Source organism: Herpailurus yagouaroundi, unplaced genomic scaffold, assembly GCF_014898765.1.
Source record: "Herpailurus yagouaroundi ecotype Mexico unplaced genomic scaffold, PumYag 28, whole genome shotgun sequence".
In the NCBI taxonomy this organism is placed as follows: domain Eukaryota; kingdom Metazoa; phylum Chordata; class Mammalia; order Carnivora; family Felidae; genus Herpailurus; species Herpailurus yagouaroundi.
In genome coordinates, this window is record NW_024412376.1 from 42,031,162 (window position 1) to 42,052,859 (window position 21,698).

The 21,698-nt window shown below is 40.0% G+C and overlaps 1 protein-coding gene across 1 annotated transcript in view; it reads right to left on the reverse strand.

Annotated features, from left to right (window-relative positions):
* Nucleotides 1-21,430, reverse strand: part of EDNRA (endothelin receptor type A) — a 61,200-nt gene extending 39,770 nt beyond the window's left edge. The window contains exons 1-2 of the mRNA XM_040472836.1: nucleotides 21,050-21,430; nucleotides 16,581-17,070 (exon numbers count right to left, since the gene is read on the reverse strand). Coding sequence (XP_040328770.1) covers nucleotides 16,581-17,000 — 420 coding nt within the window. The 5' untranslated portion in view covers nucleotides 17,001-17,070; nucleotides 21,050-21,430. The remainder of the gene's footprint in view (nucleotides 1-16,580; nucleotides 17,071-21,049) is intronic.
* Between the last annotated feature and the right edge of the window lie 268 nt (nucleotides 21,431-21,698).

A 21,698-nucleotide genomic window follows, 5' to 3' on the forward strand; every position in this document is an offset into this window, starting at 1 on the left:
ATTCATATCCCTCCAATGTTACTCATTTGTATTTAGTTCTATGCAATTTTATGACATGTGTAGGTTTGTGTATCCACCACCAGTCAAGATATAGAACAGGTCCTTCACCACAAGGATCCTTTATGATGTCCTCTTAGATCCACACTCACTTCCCCTCCCTTTTCCATTCCTAATCCCTGGTAACCATTTATCTGTCCTCAATCTGTATAACTCTGTCATTTCAAGAATGTTTTATAGGGGCGCCTGGGTGGCTCAGTCGGTTAAGCGTCCGACTTCGGCTCAGGTCACGATCTCAAGGTCCGTGAGTTCGAGCCCCTCGTCGGGCTCCGGGCTGATGGCTCAGAGCCTGGAGCCTGCTTCCGATTCTGTGTCTCCCTCTCTCTCTGCCCCTCCCCCGTTCATGCTCTGTCTCTCTCTCTGTCTCAAAAATAAATAAACGTTAAAAAAATAAAAAATAAAAAGGGGCGCCTGGGTGGCGCAGTCGGTTAAGTGTCTGACTTCAGCCAGGTCACGATCTCGCGGTCCGTGAGTTCGAGCTCCGCGTCAGGCTCTGGGCTGATGGCTCAGAGCCTGGAGCCTGTTTCCGATTCTGTGTCTCCCTCTCTCTTTGCCCCTCCCCCGTTCATGCTCTGTCTCTCTCTGTCCCAAAAATAAATAAATGTTGAAAAAAAAAATTAAAAAAAAATAAATAAATAAAAAAATAAAAATTAAAAAAAGGAGAATGTTTTATAAAAGAAATCATATAATACATAATCATTTGAGATTGGCTTTTTCACTCAGCATCCAAAATTGTTCATCCAAATTATTATATATATATATCAATAGCTTGTTCCTTTTTAATCTTGAGCAGTATTGCATGAAATGGATGTACCATAGTTTATTTAACACTCACCCACTGTAGAACATCTGAGTTGTTTCTGGATTCTGGCTATTACAAATAAATCACTACAAACATGCATGAACAGGTTTTTGCATGAATGTAATTTTCATTTCTTTGGAATAAATGCCCAAGAGTGCAACTGCTAAGTCTGACAGTAATTGCATGGTTAGTTTTTCTTTTTTAAAATTTTTAATGTTTATTTTTTTTTAAGAGAGAGAGAGAGAGAGAGAGAGAGGGAGAGAGAGAAACGTGGGGGGAGTGGCAACGAGAGATGGAGACACAGAATCCAAAGCAGGCCCCAGGCTCTGAGCTGTCAACACAGAGCCCAATGCTGGGCTCAAACACATGCAAGATCATGACCTGAGCTGAAGTCAGATGCTTAACCAACTGAGCCACCCAGGCGCCCCTGGTTAGTTTTATAATAAACATCCAAACTCTTTGCTAGAGTGGTTCTACAATTTTTCATTCTCACCAGCAATGTATGTTTATTTTAGTCATTCTTACAGGTGTGTAGTGATATCTCACTGTGGTTTCCATTTTGCATTGCCCTAATGGCTTATGATGTTGAACATCTTTTCATGTGTTTATTGGGTCATTTATATGTCCTCTTCAGTAAAATTTCTATTTGTATCTTTTCCCCATTTTCTACTTGGATTTTTTTTGTTGTTGATTTTTGAGAGTTTTCTATGTATTCTAGATACTAGTCTTTATTGGACTTGGCAATTGCAAATATTTTCTCTTAGTCTGTAGGTTTCTTTTCATCCTCTTAAGAGGGTCCTTTGTAGAGTAATCGTTTTAAGTTTTGAGGAGGTTCTATTTGTCAGTTCTTTCTTTTATAGATTGTGCTTTTGCTATCAAGTCTAAGAATGCTTTGTCTAGTCCTAGATCCCAAATATTTTCTTTCTTTTTGTCCCTAAAATTTTATACTTTTATATTTTCATTTAAGTTCATAGTTTTTAAAAAATTACTTTTTTTTTAACTTTATTTATTTTGAGAGAGATAGCACAAGCAGGGGAGGGGCAGAGAGAGAGGGAGAGAGAGAATCCCAAGCAGGCTCCATGCTGTCAGCACAGTCTGACATGGGGCTCGAACTCACAAACTGGGAGATCATGACCTGGGCTGAAATCAAGATTCGCATGCTTAACCAACTGAGCCACCCAGGTGTCCCCCCAAAATTGTTTTTACCTGTGGTAAAATATACATAACATGAAATTTTCCAAATTAACTATTAGTCATAGGTCATGGATGTCTTTAGCAGAGAAGAGATAGTTTGAACGGAATGAGGGGATGCACTGAGGATCAAGGAACCTAAAAAGGGATTGAATGATAGACATTAAGCCCTAAGGCACTTACTTTTCTCTACTCATTCATTTATCCAAAATTCCTGGCAGAGAAATAACATGTTATTAGATGTCTTCAATTCTGTACCAGTTTTCTCTTCTGGACTATTTCCACAAACTTAAATGTTTATCATTTCATGAGAGTTAGAGTTACTGCAAATAAGTAAAAAATTTCAAAACACAGTAGAGATAGACTCTGGTCTATCAGCTGAGAGCTGCTTTTATTATATCAACCTGAACACAAGACCAGTTTGAATTAGTATCTCTGTAAGATTGTAAATAGCTCAGGGGCACCTGGGTGGCGCAGTCGGTTAAGCGTCCGACTTCAGCCAGGTCACAATCTCGCGGTCCGTGAGTTCGAGCCCCGCGTCAGGCTCTGGGCTGATGGCTCAGAGCCTGGAGCCTGTTTCCGATTCTGTGTCTCCCTCTCTCTCTGCCCCTCCCTCGTTCATGCTCTGTCTCTCTCTGTCCCCAAAATAAATAAACGTTGAAAAAAAAAAAAAGATTGTAAATAGCTTAGTGTTCTGGGTCACACAGTCAGAACTAAAGATGTTGACTCCTAACATTCTGAGAGTCTATGCTCCCTGCTTCTCTCCCTCCCTTCCTAAATATATATGAACTGTCTTCTGTCTACCTGATGAATTACATAGTGTCTAAGAGTTGAGTCCCAGGGATGCATCCATCACCAACTCTGTCTTCTTTCCTCCATCCCCTGTAGCACCTTCTTCTTTTCCCCAACAATTGAGAAAAGGACTATATATACAGAGAATATCTGTACCACAAAATTGCACACACACACACACACACACTGTATAAAAAAGGAACACAGAGTATTTCTTATCCTTTCTCCACTTTCCCCTTTGTCTATCACATGGCCCTTCATCCATTATCAAAGAAAAATTCCTTGAATTTTATAGAACAGAGATAAAAACATTCATTTATTTTAAAGTATGTATGTAAATTACATATGACCATGTAATTTAAGTGGCATACCAAATAAATATACAGTGATTTTCTGATCCATTAATTTCAAGTTATGTAAAGTTTTTGTCTTTAAAATCTTTAGGGAGTACCTCTTTTTTCTTTTGTATGATATTTCCCTAAAATAAATGCAAAAGTCTTCTTTACTTCTTTTTCCTAACTGAAACATGAATGATTGCTGAAAGATCTGGTCACTTGGTTTAGTGCTGATCTTAATTATTTGAAAGACAAGATAATGAACAGCTCTAAGATCATGACAAAGAATTTAAAACTTATTCAGTTTTGATGAGAAATGCATGATTTATCCAATAGGTTTCATGGATACCTGGTCACCAAGACCCTCAATGAGGCCAGAGTTCTGATGTGTGATAACTAAATGGGGGAGAGAAAGAGATAGTAACAGCCTTGCCTGTTCTTTTTTAATGATTTTATTTATTTATTTATTTATTTATTTATTTATTTATCTTTTAGAGAGAGAGAGCAGGAGCAGAGGAGTGGGGGCAAAGACGGAGAGAGAATCTTAAGCAGGTTCTATGCTCAGCATGGAGCTCACTGCAGGGCTCTATTCCAAGACCCTGGGATCATGACCTGAGGCGAAATCAAGAGTTGGACGCTCAACAGACTAAGCCACCCAGGCACCCCGGGTGTTCTTCTAATTGATGTTAGTAGTCACTTGAGGAGCAAGCCTACCATGCATCATTGTGTCTAAGGGGACTCCATGGGATTAGGGTCCCTCATTATTTCGTACAAAAATAATGACTTGAGAGATCAAGTGATTTATTTAAGATCAATTGCAAACCATTTAAAAAAATTTTAATTTCCTGGGATTATGCCCATTTACTTTTTTGGGAGTTGGAGACATAAGCCACTTAAAAATATCAAAGGTTATGAAGACATATTAATATTTCTGAAGTTCAGGTTTTGAGCTTTGACCTACTATGGAACAAAATGGAGGAGAGTGAGAGGCAGGGATGAAAGGCAGGAACAGGGTAGTTAGTGAGATGCCACAGGGGTTGATAAACTGTTTTTGTAAATGGCCAGATAGCAAATATTTTAGGCTTTGCAGACCATATGGAGTCTGTCAACATGATTTACTTAAGTAATGGGTATGGCTGTGTTCCAATAAAAGTTCATTTACAAAAATAGGTGTTGGGTTGGATTTGGCCCACTGGTCGTAGACCCACCCCTGGGCCAGAGAATGAGGAGAAAGCAGAAATGGTGAGCACTCAGTGCTTGCACATGAAGCTCTGGAATATCTCTTTTAGTGTATAGTACTTCCAGATTTACTTCCCCTCCTTGATGGTGGCCCAGGAGATGGAGGCAATTTTAAGGTCACTCTATAACACCAATGAAAATATTCCTATGAAGCTATTTCCATGGAACAAAAAGCAGGAGAAGTTTCAACAAATCACCTAAGTTTAAATGCATATTCATAATATTGCAAAACCCAGTGCTCACACACATTTCACTCACTTCTGAATACCTTCTGGGAGTATGTATTATTTGCGCTATAAGACCATTGTAAGTTGCATTTGAAATTGAGTCAGTGGTTTTGACAAATAAAATTTCTTTTTTAGGGATGCTGCAATGCAAATCTTGTGGATGATATTATGAGGGATTTTATTCTGTCTTCATAAGCTGCAACTTGGTAAATTTCTATAGCAACCTTCCCTTACCAATCTTATTTTAATAGTAGTAACCAGATTATAACTAAACCTCCAAGTTTTACCTAGCAACTGGCACACCCAAGATATGTCATTTAACAAAAATAACCTCAGAGAGATTGTGTGGAAAATTTCATTAATTCAACTTAAACTCTCATACATTTACTGTCTGTAAACATTGTTTTTTAATTTGTGTTTCATAGTGTGTTTAGACATTTTATTTTTTTAAGTTTTTTATTTATTTTGAGAGAGAGAGAGTGGGAGAAGCAGATAGAAAGGGAGAGAGAATCCCAAGAAGGCTCCATGCTGTCAGCACAGAGCCCAACATGGGCTCAAACCCATGAACAGCCAGATCATGACCTGAGCCGAGATCAAGAGTTGGACACTTAACTGACTGAGCCAATCAGGCACCCCTGAATATTTTTAAATAAATAACCATTTGTTATAGCAGTAATGGAAAATGCCGAAACCTTATTTCTGTATCCCTTGAAATTAATTTGACTAATTTTGTTTCAGCTGCAGATACTCCTTTGGGAGGAAGAGAAATGGCAGTGTTTCTATTTTTAAAGAAAATGTTAAATAGGTGTTTCACTTTTAAAATGATTTTCATGTGTGTGCATGTTTGGTGGTCTCAAAAACTTCAACAAAATACCAGAGTATAAGATTACCCTGGCAGTTAGGCTAATTTGATTGTATACGTTTGTATTCTCAAACAGAATGTGTGCCACTCAAAGTCATGGTTATCCTAGATTTGTGTTTTCTATAGGCACTTAGTAAATATGTGAGTTGATGTGGGGATTATCCATTATAGAGGCAGATAACAGATTTGTTTGAAAGCCAAAGAAGAATTACAATGAACACAATTCACACATATGCCACACAGGTCTTTAGAGCATTCAGAATTAGAAAAAAATTCTTGTTTAGGCAATGCTGCCTAATTATTTTTTTTTTAATTTTTTTTAACGTTTATTTATTTTTGAGACAGAGAGAGACAGAGCATGAACGGGGGAGGGGCAGAGAGAGAGGGAGACACAGAATCAGAAGCAGGCTCCAGGCTCTGAGCCATCAGCCCAGAGCCCGACGCGGGGCTCGAACTCACAGACCGTGAGATCGTGACCTGAGCTGAAGTTGGACGCTTAACCGACTGAGCCACCCAGGTGCCCCTGCCTAATTCTTAATAGTGTACCATGCCCTGGTATAGTTCTCCAAAATTACTGATCAAAATTTAGATTAAAGATTTATAATCAATATTTATATAAAAATATATATTTAATATATAGGTATATTTTGATATGCAAATATTACATACATCTTTTTATATATACCTACGTAGGTCATATATGTGTATGTGTGTATATATATTTCAGCATATGTATGTACAGAAAGATGCATATGAGAATTTCCATAGAAGTACTATTCATATTAGCTCAATTTTAGAAACCGTTTAATGCCTACATAGAGTGGATAAATTGTGGCATACTCAGACAAGGAAGTACTATAGAGTAATGAGAATGGATGAGCTACAACACAACAATGTGGGTTACTCTCACAAACGTAATGTTGAACAAAAGAAGCCATACAGAGAAGAATATATATCATATGATTCTATTTATATAAAATACAAAAATAGGCAAATTCATGCCATTAGAAGTCAGGAAAGTGGTTGCCTTGGGAGTTAGGGTGATTCATGACTGAGGGACTTCTGGGAGCAGGTAATGTTCTGTTTCTTGATCCTGGTTACACATATGTGTTCGTTTTGTGAAAATTCATAGAGTTGACACTTATGTACATTGTTCTGGATGTATATTATACTTCAATAAACTTTTTAAAAAGTTTACACAGTATTATGGCTCTTAAATGATGTAACATTCCCCTAATTTTCATAGGTTTATTTTTTAATTTTTTTTTTTTGGTAAATTTTTTTTTTTAAACGTTTATTTACTTTTGAGACAGAGAGAGACAGAGGATGAACGGGGGAGGGTCAGAGAGAGAGAGAGGGAGACACAGAATCTGAAACAGGCTCCAGGCTCTGAGCTGTCAGCACAGAGCCCCACGTGGGGCTCGAACTCACCAGCCGTGAGATCATGACCTGAGCTGAAGTCGGACGCTCAACCGACTGAGCCACCCCGGCGCCCTCATAGGTTTATTTTCTATAAGAAAATCAAATTTGGGGAAACAATGGAAATATGCAGAAAAACAGCATTTATGACATAAATGACATTATTTTAAGGGATAATTTTGGAGTGTTCAGGACATTTTTTATTTTATGAAACTAAGTTAAAAATTCACAGCAAAGATGGTTCTCTCTCTCTCTTCCTTCCTTCCTCCCCTTCCCCTTCCTTCCTTCCTTCCTTCCTTCCAGGTACAGACATTTAGCAGAATTGCCTCATCAGCTAGAAAACTCATGTGGGATGGGGCACAGTATATTGTTCAGTACTTGGCAGAGATGTGTGCCCATCCCATTCCTTTCATACTCTGATAGGCAATGACTTTGGACATTTTTAACTTGTCCAGTAATTATTTGCTTTACTTGTTGCTTTTATAACTAGGGATATTAATAAACTCCTTACTTAGTTTTAGATTCAATGGACCACTTCACAAAATATATACTTCATATGTACATTTTTTTTCAAATTGAAGATTTCTGGCTTCTTTTTATTTTTTTAACGTTTTATTTATTTTTGAGACAGAGAGAGACAGAACATGAACGGGGGAGGGGCAGAGAAAGAGGGAGGCACAGAATTGGAAGCAGGCTCCAGGCTCTGAGACATCAGCCCAGAGCCCGACGCGGGGCTCGAACTCACGGACCGTGAGATCGTGACCTGAGCTGAAGTCGGATGCTTAACCGACTGAGCCACCCAGGCGCCCCTCTGGCTTCTTTTTAAATATCAGTTGAGACATATTTCCCAAACATCATCCATTGTTGTCCACATTCCCCTTTTAATTCCTGTGCATCTGGTAAACCTAGGAAGGAAGGTCTAGAAATGCAACATTTAGTTTTAGCAATAAAATCTCACATTTCCACCCCAAATAAAACTATGGGCTAGTCACAAACACTCATTTTTGTCTCATGTCCACTGAAAAATTGCCTGGCCCTCCCAGAAATAACTGGGTGAGACACCTATTTAGCAAAATGTGTCCCTCTGAGCAGATAAGCAGATGTATATGTCTAGACAATCAGCTCATCAAGAGCTCAACCTTTGTTTTATTATTTTATTTTCTGGTTCCTTTCTGTCGGTTGACCTCACCAACACGACGAGTATAGAATACAAAAATCTGCTTACCAGATGTGCCAATGCAATCTGCAAGGTTTACAACATAAATACTATTCTGAAGAACAGTCTCTGTATCATACACATTTTCCTTTATGATGTTTTCCTTCTGTCTTAAATAAGCAACTAAAGAAGTTATTGGACTTAATGGAGGAGAGAAAAGGGTCTGACTTTATCTTTGAACATGGTCTTTGAAAATATATTTCTGGACCAGGGATGGCATCTGGATGACTGGAAAGTTTGCCCTATGAAGTATACAGAAGAGAAGTGGTATGGCTGCTTGTCCTACAGCATGGTCTCCGAGATCAGACTGGATCCAAATCCCGGCACTGCCACTTGCTAGTTGTATAACCTTGAGGAACTCCTTAAAAACTGTATCTCAGTTGTAGTGCACCGTGGGTTTGTTGTGAGGATCAAAAAAGTTAGCCTGACACAGGGCAAATGCTAGTTAAGCTTCAGGGAATACTATTCTCACAGTACATATTGGTATACATAACATATTTTAAGATTGCATATTTTTCCTTCATTGATTCAGGAAGTGCTTCTCAACACAGTAGAGCGAATGCTCTTGGTAAGATATAAACCAAATCATGTCACTAATCTTCTCTTGACCTTCTAAAAGCCTTCTATCTCACTCAGAGGAAAAGGCTAAGGGCTTTATAAAAGGTGCACAGGTAGGGTGACAATGTTTAGGACATGATATTTTTAGGACAATCCATGTTTATGCCTATTGTCCAGATGCAATTATTGATGACAGTGTCTCTTTTCACTCTCAGAGTATCCTGGTTTAAATGATAAAATATATGGTTACCCTATTATTAGGCCCTATGTTGTCTGCTTCCCTCATCACATAGCCTACTGCCTATCCCTGTGACCTCATGTTACTACTGTCTCCCTTCCACTCACCACCATGGCCTCTTTGCTGGTCCTTTAACCGTCCAGACACATTCCTGCCTCAGGGACTTTGCCTTTGCCATTTCCTCTGCTGGAATGCTCTTACCTTAGATAGTGGCATGGAAAGTTTTAGGTTTTTTATTCAACTGTTATCTTGTATTGAGGCATTCTTTAGCCACCACTCTAAAATTAGTATCTTTCCCCCTTTCTATTCCTCTTTCCCATTTTACTTTTCTCCTTATCAGTGATATATGTGAGATATTTATTTATTTAACTTGCTTATTGTCGTATTCTTCTACTTGAATGTATGCTCCAAGAGGGCAAGGATGATTGTCTGTTTTTCTTTACTGCTATTTCCCCAATGACTGGTGTATAGTAGGAGCTCAGTAACTATCTATTGAATGGATAAAGGAAGAACATTTAGAGAGGAAAGATCTGATGTCACTGAGTAACCAAATGGCCAATCCACTGCCATCCCCTTTACCGTCTAGAGTAAAATAGGGCTCATATGTTTAGGATTCATGTTATGAGAAGAATTATATGACCAGCTTCCATTACAGACGCTCTTTTCTAAGTAAGTTGTTGGAAAAGTTGAGATGGGAAACGATGTCAACAAACCTCATACAGAGGTTTAAATTCTAAAAGTAACCTCTCAATTTGCACATCCAAAAATAGGATTAAATCTTTCTGAGGGTACACTTGGATCGCTGCTTCCTGAGTCCAGGAACACCGGGGACTTCAAACCTTCCAAGTTTAAGTAAACATTTCAGAGCATGTGGTCTTGTAAAATTTTTGATGTTCAAATTTAAAAATAAGGCTACCAAAAATTAATATAGAGTGATACTTACGTTTAGTCCCGTTACCGAATTTAATCTCAACTATTAACTTTATAATGTAAGAAAGTTTTTCCAAGAAAAGCTAGACACAGTTAAAAATAAAAGTGTAGCTATAGAAAGCAGTTATTTGAACTCCCAGGAGAATAGGGTAGCTACAGAAAGCAGTTGTAGAATTTCTCGCAGTATATCAAATTTATTTTGACAGAATTTCTCAGAACAGTCCACACTTAATCACTCTAGTCTTAGAATCAACCTCAGACACAGAGAAATTGATACCCCACCCTCTTTCATTTTAGTTAGCACACTCTTTATACCAACTGCATACCCTTGTACGATAATAAAGAAATAACACTCATATCCTAGCAACTCGTAGATGAAGACACGATAGAAATATTTCAGAATGAAATAGCCCGAACAGCTGCTTGTACTGCAAGCGCTTGAAGCAGTGCAACATTTACATCCCCTCCCCAGCCCTCACTATTTTATGTTAAATTTAGAACACAGCAGCCTCTCCCATGAGCTGAATGGTTCAATGGGGGAGTATCATCAGCCATGATGCTTCTTTACATCTCCACACCTTCCTAATGAGAACGGGACTGAAACCATCTCTCTCTCCTCAGCCATGGGAACAATCTTGCAGTTATGGATGGTTTCCATCCCCCCACCTCCCTGAAATAGGAATAACTGTGGTGTGAGCCAAATGCTGAGGGTTAAGAGAGTAACCTCACATGAGAATAATTACTTAACATGAGCATGAGAGAAGGCAATGAGGTTCCCAGACACAGGAAACGAAAAGTCAGAATGGGAGGTAGAGTTGGAGAGGGTTCTGAAGCCTTTCCAGACAGCAACTTCCTTGTAACAAACAGTAAATTGGGTAATAAATTTATCACTCTGTCATTTTATGTGTACAGGTATTCTAAAATCAGCTAGTTAGCATAATGAATTTTTTGCAATGCGCATGTGTCTTAGCAACGCCAGAAACTCAAACTCAACCTATTTCCTGTTCTCTGAAGAGCAAATAAAATCTTTAGTGATATGAATGTTCATTTTGATATCCCAAATCACGTGTAGGTTTAATATTCCAATCAAAACCACAATTCCAAGTATGCTCAAAGAATGCATATTGCACAGAAACTTTGAAAAAAGAGTCCTCAATTTATTATATGTGCCAGAGAGAGGAAGGTAACACAGCGTCCGGACATAGGCAGAAGGGGAAAATGACCCTGTTATGTGCTGCTCTGCTTTGCACACATTTCCCTCAGATTTATGGACCCTGAGACGTTGCTCATTTGCAAGAAAAAAGTAGAAATTCAATAAATTCAAAAAGGAAGTCAGCTTTTAGATCTTGAATTGCATGGGAGGAAAAACACTCTTATAGAAGCAAGTACCAGTACATGTTCTTATTTTACTCATTCATCAAATATTTTTTAACTTGGGTACAATGCTAGATGCAGGAGATACAATGATAAATGAGAATTATGGCAGCCTGTCTTAAGGAACTTGAAGTCTAGTGGGGCAGACAGGCAAGCGAACTGGCAAATACAACAGAGTGTGCGTTAAATGCTATTTCAGGGTTAATAGAGGGTGTCGTGGGAGCGCATGAGAAAGGCACTAACCCAGTTTGGGTTATAGATACTTGCCAGACAAGGAGATGTTTAAGCTGAGATCTGAAGAATAAAGCAGAATAAGCCAGAGGAAGCCTGAAGGGAAAATCTGCCAGGTAGAGAGACCATCTTGGTATTCTCAGACAGGCCAGGTTAGCTCCAGGAAAGGGAGGTAGAGGAATGTGTACAGAGAGAGGCCCAGGAGGGAAGGCAGAGGCAGAGCTACCCCGTAGGAAACATTTAGCTGCAATGCACCAACAAGGGACAGAGATCTTGGTCAAAGGACACACTTTTCTTTATCAAAATTCAGGGAATATAGTTTTTATCCCTAATTTTATGGTTATAGTACTATTACTGGAGTACATAAGAAGGATATGTTTTTATTTGCTTGATGCTGAGTAAAAGGGAGACACCATCATTATCACATAGGCAATAATCTGGTGGGTAATTTGATCAATTTGGGGGAATAAGATGTGTAGACCACAGATAATTTCCTGTGTCTTGTACATAAATGAAGATTGTCTAACAAATTGTCATCATAATCATCAGTACCATCAGTATTTAAACTGGAAGATCTCAGAGAAATCTGATAAGAAGTCAATTTTAACAGTAAAGACCCTGAACAAATCAAGTTATACCAAAAAGCACTTACTGAATGACTACTATGTTTGAGACACACAATCTATAAGTTGTGGTGATTTATTTTTTAGGCAAAAGTTGCCTTGGTGATTTGATGTGTCAGGAGACAACTTTGGTATGGCTGCCCCAACAACAGAATGGATTCCAGTTGCACAAGATGTCAAAGGCTGTGTGAATATGCAGATAACTGGCTCCAAGCAAACGTCTCTGGTTTCCACATTGCTCAGATCCTCTGCCAGAGCAACATATTGAGTCTTGACTTTCCATTGCAAAATATTTCTGATAATTTCAAACAGAATTATATCTGTTTATTTTTCATTGTTGTCCTCAATAAGAGGTGGATGCTTAGAGTGGTCCAAATTAGTAACAAACAATCAGTTACTAGATTCTGCCACTTGCTGGTTAGCTTCTTCTCACAAACCTGCTTTACCCTACATGCTAAAAAGAGACACTATTCACCTACAGTATCATCTATGACATCACTAGTTTCAATGCCCAGCTCTGCGTGTGACAGATTTCTATGCTAAGTCATTGGACTCCACTTCTTCCCTTGGCCACCATTTTAATCCTTTGCAATCTACTTCTCTCATACACATATTTCCCCACATTCCTGTTTCTACTAAAGGGGCTGAGCTACAGTGTTTTATGGGCATATCTGTGTGCAAACATGGGTGAGCTGTTATCCTGAAAGCAGATGATGCCAAGCTTTGGCTGGTTACCCATGCATAAACATCACTTTTAGAGGTTCCCCTCTATTCAAAATTATAACCCATCTCCCTATAGATGGCACTCTATGGCATTAACATAATCTCAAGAATCATTAAAGAGTACAATTATTAGATTCTGCTGTCCTAACCTATATTGGCATTTAGTAGTTGGGGGTTATTTGTATCCCTAAGATACAAGGTTTTAATTGCTTTGTCATTGTAATGGATGTAAACAATTTATACACAGATCAATGTACTGGCTAAATTTGTGCATTTCTTGAAAATTCAGGATATCAGATAATGTAATTTCCTCACACATAAAATCCATCATCAGTTTAGGTGACAAGCATGAGTATTTGAAAGGGTCGGTAACTCTTTTCCCTTCCTCTCTCCTGTTTTGGTCAGTCTTCTCTTATAATTAGTGATATTATGCTTTTTGCATAATTAAGAATTAGAGTAATCCTGTGATAACGTTAGTAACAACTTTTCCCCAACATTGCCATTTGCAAGGCCCTTGCATGCTTGAAAACCAAGAAGGTAACTGGCATTTATTTGCTTCCTTTGGTTCCTTCTGCTTTGGATTTTATTGTCTCAGATTGTCTGATTTTATCACCAGGTAGTGTGTCTGTGTGTGTGAGAGTACAAGCTAGGGCCAGAGGAGACTCTCTCCACTTTTTGGCTTATTTCTTCTTTATGCAACACATGTAACTTTGGACTTATTTTTCAATTTAGGATCTGTAAATGCCTCAGTAGCAGTCCTTCAGTGACTAGACCTAGCCTCTCTGAGAATGTTATTATTTTTTTAAATGTTTATTAATTTTGAGAGAGAGAGAGAGAAAGCATGAGTAGGAGAGGGACAGAGAGAGAGAGAGAGAGAGAGAGCAAAAGAGAGAATCCCGAGCAGGCTCCCCGCTGTCAGCCTGGAGCCCAACGCAGTGCTCAATCTCACGAGCCATGAGGTCATGACCTGAGCCGAAACCGAGTCAGACACTTAATGGACTGAGCCACCCAGGTGCCCCTCTGAGAATGTTATTTAGTTAGGTGCAGTGATGGCATTTTGACAAGAGCTGTGCCTGCACATTGGCAGTTGGTAGGAAGTAGGTAAAGTATGGTCAGAGTGGAGAGGACCTCGACTACTAAACATGGAAGCTCCTGGGTGATTTTTATTAAAATGACACTCGGTAAGTAGAAGTGAAGACCAGTATAGGCTGGAGAAAAGAAACCCTGAAGATAGGGAGATTGATTAGGAAACTTTTGGAAATCAGATGTGGAGGGACCCCCTCTTCCATGCTCACAGATCGAGAGCCACTTGGCACTAAACACCATGGTAAAGGGAGATGGACAGCTGCTGTTTCACCTTGCAGCATATGCCATGGTCAGAGGAGTCCACAGGTCTGATAGGTGAGACTTCAAAGCATCAGACTCTTACAGCAGGAGGCAGCTGCAGACCAAAGGCAGGAAGGCCCAGAGCTCACATCACTAGGAAGGATTTCTCTGGACTCTCCTGGGCAGATATCAGGGAAACTACATCTTCTCGTCTCCCAACTCAGAGAAGATGACTGACAGAATGAGGTAGAAATAACCCCCAAATACTGGGAGGCTTTTTAGCTTAAATGTTTTCTTCTTTTCCTCTGGAAGAAGATTGAAATAACTAAAGCATGTATGTATTTTTTTAACCCAAAAGGTTTACTTTCTAAAATTAATGTTGGTTAAATGTCTCATTATGTGAGTTTTAGAAAAACAGTAATTACACAAATGTACCCCTGCGATGTAAAAGCCTGTCAAACTGTCTACATTGTATAGAACTACAATAAAGGATATAAAGTATTAGAGTCCCAAAAGGAAGAACCATTTGGTCAAATGAGGATGTGTAAATTATTATTCATTGTTATATGAATGTAAAACCAAGTTTTATTTGAATTTTCACCAACTGGGGATAGTCCAGACGGTCTGGCTTCGTGTGTTGGTCTGGACTAGAAATGATGTTTAGTCTAGTGACTGGCAGGTAGCACCTCAAAGAGATAAGCGAGTGTCTTTTCCAGCAGTCGCAAATATTGGTTTTCCAAAAATGTTCTTTGCGAATGGTCAAACGGGAATAATTAATTCAGAGATAGTTAATTATTCTTCTGAGGCATGATGGGTTGGTTAACTAGTATATAAGTATGAATAATCAATGTTTAATACTCTACAACATAACTACTAGAGTAAAATTTTGAATAAGTCATATAAATACTTTAAATCTATTAAAGAAAGATGTCATGAGAAAGCCTCGTGTTCACACACATTATTAAATAAAGAGAAAATTAATAACCTTTAAAAAAATTTAAGTTGTATAGCATGTGCTAAACATTTTAAGTTAATTATGCATTTTCAGTTTTGCATCAAAGTTCAGTTCTAAAATCCCATTTCAAGTTCAAATAGAAAACATATGTTTTCATGCCATTCTGTGAAAAGAGATGGCATATAATTTTTTTTATCATTTGTTGTCTAATTTCTCCAATTTTGCCAACAATATACTTGAGTACTTTTGAAATGCTTTTTATTTGTAACGTTTGAGACTGTAATCATTGTTTTCATCTTTACTGTCAGCACTTCATTGTATCACCGCTTTTCCTGGTAGGCGAGCATAGTTTTGCCATAGTTTAAGTGTATTTATTGGAAACCGAGAGACTCTTAGTTAAAATTTATCATGTCTTCAAACAAAACTTGCTACTTAAAGTCATATTTCAGAATATTTTTGCTCAGAATAGTTTTGTTTTTATGGATAAGACATAGAAGAAAAAAAAAAGAAAGGCTGAGGAAAGTACTTTTCCTGGGTTTAGAATAAAGACATTCCATAACATCTGGCATAGACCACGTAATTTTACTTGAATTTTAGTTCACTTGAATTCTTGCAGCCATTTTCTCCTCACAACCACTAGACCAAATACGAAACATCTAATTCCTTTGGGCTTTACTTTGTTTTGGTACTAACCAGTCCCTAAAGCAAGATGATCACAGTGACAGTGGGTGAGTTATGTTCCCCTCCCACTGAGGCATCACTTTTGTCATATTTGTCTTGGGATCCTTATTGCCTAGCTCAGGGGCAGGCACATAGTGGGTACTCCACAAATAAAAACTCTGTAAACTGAAGAAATGAAGAAGGCAACAGTAAACTGAGGCCTATTTTAAATGGCTTTAGTGACACTGTTCAACAAGGTCAACACTGAGCTGAGATCACGTGGACCTCACTATCTCTAAGTCACCGAGACAACTGAGGGAAGCCAGCGTACCCTTTGGCTTCCATCATCAATCCAGATCGTCAAAATAAAACAGGTACTTTCATTTCAACATGTACCCTGGCTATCTGGCCACTGAGTGGCATCACATTAAAAAGGTTACAGAAACTGAAGAAATACTTATTTTAAGTATCTTTTGGGCTCAATAGATCTCACCCTGAAAACTGAGTCTCAGAAAAATCCAGTTTCTTCCCAAGATTGCCCATCCACTCAGCAAGCTCAGGGCTGGCATGAGAATCTGCTTCATTAAAGACCGTGACTTTGAATAGTCTTCCCCAAAACGCGATTTTGTGAACAATTAAGTTAGCAAATAAATGTAACATTTAACAAATAATAAAAATGTTAAAGGCCACCAAAGTCGAAGGCTGCATAAATCACTCTCAGTAAAAACACAGACTAAAACTCCAAAGGTCTGCAGCAACTCTCTTACTGTGGAATCAGAACGTATGTTCAAACCTGCAAATACAGTTGTGGTTACTTCCTACCTTAAACACATTGATAGGGAGATCAATGACCACATAGATAAGGTCTCCAAGGGCAAGGCTGGCTATCAGCGCGTTGGGGCCATTCCTCATACACTTGTTCTGGTAAATGATCCTGAGCAGAGTTGCATTCCCCACCATTCCCACGATGAAAATAGTACAAGATATCACAGTGTTAATGTATTTGAAAGCTGAAGTAATCTTAGTCTGCTGTGGGCAATAGCTGTGCATTGAGCCATTGCTAGGTAGGGCCAAATTAGTGGGTCGATGAGTGGTAACGAGGAAGCTGAGCTCTGTCCCACGAAAAGTGGTGAAATCATCCACTGGAGTACTTAGGTTTGTGTTGTAGCTTTCAGGATTATCACTGATCACACATCCAACCAGCGCTACCCAGAAGGACACCTTGAGGCAAAAGGTTTCCATCGTGATGCAAATTTGAGGAAATGTCTCTTACTACCTTCCCTTTACACACTTGCTTTTTTTTTTTTTTCACCTGGAAAAGAAAGGAGGAAAAATAATTGGTTACAAAATCCAGCTGCCAATAATTGTAGTCAATGATTACTGCGTCAGGTAAAAAGTAATATATATTTGGTAATTAGATAAGATCTGTGTAAGGTTATCCCACGGCAGGGAAAAAAGACAAGATCAAAGCTCCATTATGGCAAATTCTCTATCTCTATCTCTATCTCTATCTCTATCTCTATCTCTGTCTCTGTCTCTCTCTACGCCCCTCTGCTTCCTTCTCTTTCTCTCTCTCATCTCCATCCATGATTATATCTAGATTATAATATGGATGAGGACATATGGGTTCTTCCTTTAGTAGATCAAAAGTTACTTTTTTCTCTCCATTACACTGGCTGATAAAAATCTGAATTGCAAAAATCTTCAAGAGTTGAGATACAAAATTTTATTTATTAATGGAAGAGAAAAGGCATTATTTGCCGAGTAAAATGTACATGGTATCAAGGCATAAAATTAGCAAAATCTTGTAACTAACAATTCAATATTCCAAAATGTGTTCTGTTGTACACATGGTAAATAATGAACATGGGGTTAAAATGTAGCACAGGTAGTTATTTAAAGTGTCATAAAATGCTCTTTTAAAATCAGAACTCTGGTTAATACCACCAATACATTTAACAATCTTAGTTTCGATTAAAAATTATGTAATTGATACACACCAAATATTCATTTTATTGAAAATCTTGATGATTAATGTGTACAATCCACCTCTCTGACAGGAATTTTTTCTCTCTCTCTTCCATTCTTGAGAAATTATTATCCCAATACTTGCCAGCAAGTGAAGCTGGTAATAATGGCTTTCTAGGCCAGGCACAGAATTTGGCTTTCCAAGGGCTATCTGTCTCATGCTTTCTTTGAAACATCCTATGTGGTTACCTTTGTCACACCAACTGTGCTGAGCACTTCACATGCATGGTGTTGTCTAATGCACACCATGCCTCTGTGAGGCCGATGCACAGTTCCTCTAGAAACATAGGGGACCAGAGGCTCAGTAAAGGCAAGGAGCCTTCAGGTCCACAGGTGGTAGTGGCAATGTTGATTCTAAGGCAGGTTTGTCCAACTCTGAGCCTAGGCTCTTAGCCACTAGACCACACTATCTCTCTCTCATTCTTGTGCTTTCTTAGCACCTAAAATGTTTCAACAGTCTCCCAGAGTTTCCATGAAACAATAGATTTGGGAGGGTGATTACTTGTTTCCAAAAGATCATTTGTTTTCATTTTTTGTTTTCTTGTTTGTTTAAGTGACTTGCTGACAGCAAGTGGTCCTTCTTGCTCAGAAGGATACTTTAATCCTTAAAAGACATTGGAAGGGCACCTGGGTGTCTCATTCAGCTAAGTGTCTGACTCTTGATTTCAGCTCAGGTCATGATCTTGTGGGTTCGGGAGTTGGAGCCCCACCTCGGGCTCTGTGCTGACAGCATGGAGCCTGCTTGGGATTCTCTCTCTCCCTCTCTCTGCCCTACCCTCTTCAGTCTCTCTCTCTCAAAATAAATAAATGATTTTTTTTTTTTTACAGAAAAGATGTTGGAGGAAATGAGGGGTTGGTAGTAACACAGTAATCAAAGGTAAATTAAAAATGGCTCCTCCCACTTAAATATTTTGTAAATTTTCTTCTCTGTGAGTTTTTAGTGATTCTTTAAATGAAGACCATAACCTCATTAATGCAGTGGCATGTGTCTATGATATATATGGTTATAATGTAGTTTTTTAAAAATTGTGTCCTTTTTCTTGGCCTATTTATAGTTGGTATTAACCGCTTTTAGGAATTTTGACAGTTATGTTGGGAAATCAGTAGAGCTTAGGTTTACTCAATATGTCGATGAAATAAGATTTATTCAAGTTGTGCAGAAGGTCTAAAGTAAGTACAAGGTGTAAATACCATACACTTTTGCCTTCCCCTGAGGTTTTTCCTGGGAATGTGAAAAAATAACATTGTATGTATATTAATAATTTATTATGTATGCATCTGTTATCTGACTTGAACTTTATAACTCTGGTAGGCAGGGGCAATATTCCCATTTTAATCATGAGTTAAGTGGGTCTTGAAGAAGTCTTCATGGCCAAAGAGTGTCAGGACAGGCATAATGCCTCACTTTGCTTTGCTTAATTATAAATAGTTTGCAGTTTTTTCCTGCTTCTTACAGTTTGGAGTGAATACTTGACCGAATACTGTAGATCTACAAAATGCCACTGCTTGCATTCTACAGTGGAGACCAAGATTCTAAGAACAAAGCACCTTGTCAATCTCTTCTTTAGATCATAGATATGAGAGAAAAGAAATCCTTCAGTATGTTATGCTATTTAATGACTACAGCCTCCTACTTTCCCAGTTGGGATGGACCCTTCAGTAATGTTTCCTTGAAAATAAGAAAGAGAAGGCCTTTCCTGGAAATGGAGTGGCTCTTTGCCCAGTAGAGTCCACTAGGAGGATATTTAGTGAACTGACCTGGCTATCATGCCTGTTATGCCAGTTAGGAAAGGTACCACTAGTGTTTGAACATCAGCATGCTGGTTTGCTTGGTCAGCTGATTAGGCAGGAACTATGGAGGCCAAGGCTATAGGTTCTCATCAAAGTGTGAGCTAGCTACCATTAAAGCCACGTTTCTTGTTCTTCTCACAATGATACTGCTACATCATTTATGATGACATCTCCATCAGCTCTTGACACATATTAAGCTGCAGAGCTAAGGGATACTTGCCAAAGATATGTGGGTACCATATTATCATTGGGTGAAAAATGCAAAAGCAAATAAACAAAAAGACTCTCAAATGCATGTTCCTCCATGGATGAACCTGTAGCACATTTCCGTGGATCCAAGTCATGCTGTGCTTGGAACTCTCGGTCACAAGCAGACCTAGCTCTAGTGAAGCATCTCAGGGTCTACCCTGAAAAACACAGTTTATAGATTCAGCCTTCTTCATATTTGGGGGCTAAGAATTTGATGGAGTTCTAAAGCTATTATTAAGGAAGACGACTGAATCCTTAGGTTTACACTGCAAGCATTTAACATCTTGGATTCTCAGGATTAAAGTTCACCTGTAATTAGTAATTTGGAAATTCCAACCTTACCAAAATGGCATAAATTTAGAGCACGTAATTTACTGAAATGATTGCCAAGATGTTTCTCAATTAGTTAACACAGAGGGGGCAGGAGGCCACGAATATCTACTAGAGGAGAGAAAAAAAAAAACCAAACAAACTAGGAACTTTTTATTAGTCTTCTGTGGGTTCTGCTTGCTGGGTAAGAAACTAGCAACTCTCCTTACAGACAACTGACTTTAATGTGCCTCCCACCCCACCCCCTCCGCCGCCAACTCTATCCGGGAACTCCATTAGGATGGTGTAAACAGAGGCTGATTATCTAGACACAGCCCTTGTTTTCTGCACGTGAAAGGCAACAAGTGCCCTTTAAAGGAGAGCGCAGAACACAACGCCCAGACCTCTACAGGCAGGTTTCCAAATTAGCTGCACTGGGGGTTTTCCAAAACACATCAGTCCCTCACACCAAGTGCCCTTGGCTACCCTTGGCATACCCCGGGTGTGCAAGGAGGAGAAGCAGGCGAGTAAGAAAAGGCTGCGAAGCAAACTTCGCAAGTAGGCTTTGGAGCCAGCGACGAGGGCGTGATGTTCCACAAAGTTCTTATATGCTTGCGGGAAAAGGGAGACCAAGGAAAACCGTTGGTTTTCCTCTGACTAAAAATCCTAATCCTGCCTGGGGAGGCTGGGGGCTTTCGATCAGTCCCCCAACCCCCAAACGTTTCCGGAGCGCGCCCTTCCCACAGAGGCGCCCGCCCCGCCACGCGCCCTCGGGCAGGTGGGTGCCAGCCCCTGTGCGGAGGGTCGCCAAGCTGCAGGGCGCCGGGCGAAAACGCTCCCGGCTCGCCAGTCCTCCCAGGTAGCGCCCCCACCCCCACCCCCGCTCGGGTCCCCGAGGAAAGAGTTGCACCGACCGTGGAGCTCGGCGGGCTCAAACAGCTGCCGGGTCCGCGCGCCGCGCCTGGGCGGGAGGAAGCGGAGCCGGCGAGGGTGGGTGGTGGCTGTCCCCGGCTCCCACGCCGCGGCAGCCCGGGAAGCACAGCTGCCTCCGCTTCGGAAAGCTTCCTGGGCACGGCTCCTCCGGGGAGGTCTTCCCGAGCCTCCAGCCTCCGGCCACCGAGTGGGACGGAGCCTCTCCACCGCCCGTCCGCAATCGCCAGACTAAAGGGATGACTGTACGCGCGCGCGCGCGCGAAGGCTCGCAAGAAAAAGAAAACTCCAGGGGAACACGCCTCCCGGCTGTCCTCCCTTTCTCCTCGAAACACTCCCAGACCTTCGCCTCCACTCTGGGACAGCAAGAACGTCCCAACCTTCCAGCCCTCCCAGGAGGAAGACACTGTAAAGCACAAAGCTGCCGCCCCCTCCCAGCTGCCTCCCAGGCCCTGAAGGGCAACAGCCTTTTAACCATTTCCTTCCAGAACTGAAGTGGGGGGTTGGCAGTCGAAGGAGGAGAATAGTCCAACAGACAAGACTCAGAACTGTGGAAGGCCTTGCTGAAAAACCCATCCCCTTCACGGGCAGATTTGATCCGTGAGGGAAAGACTGCGGCTAGAGCCCGGGGTC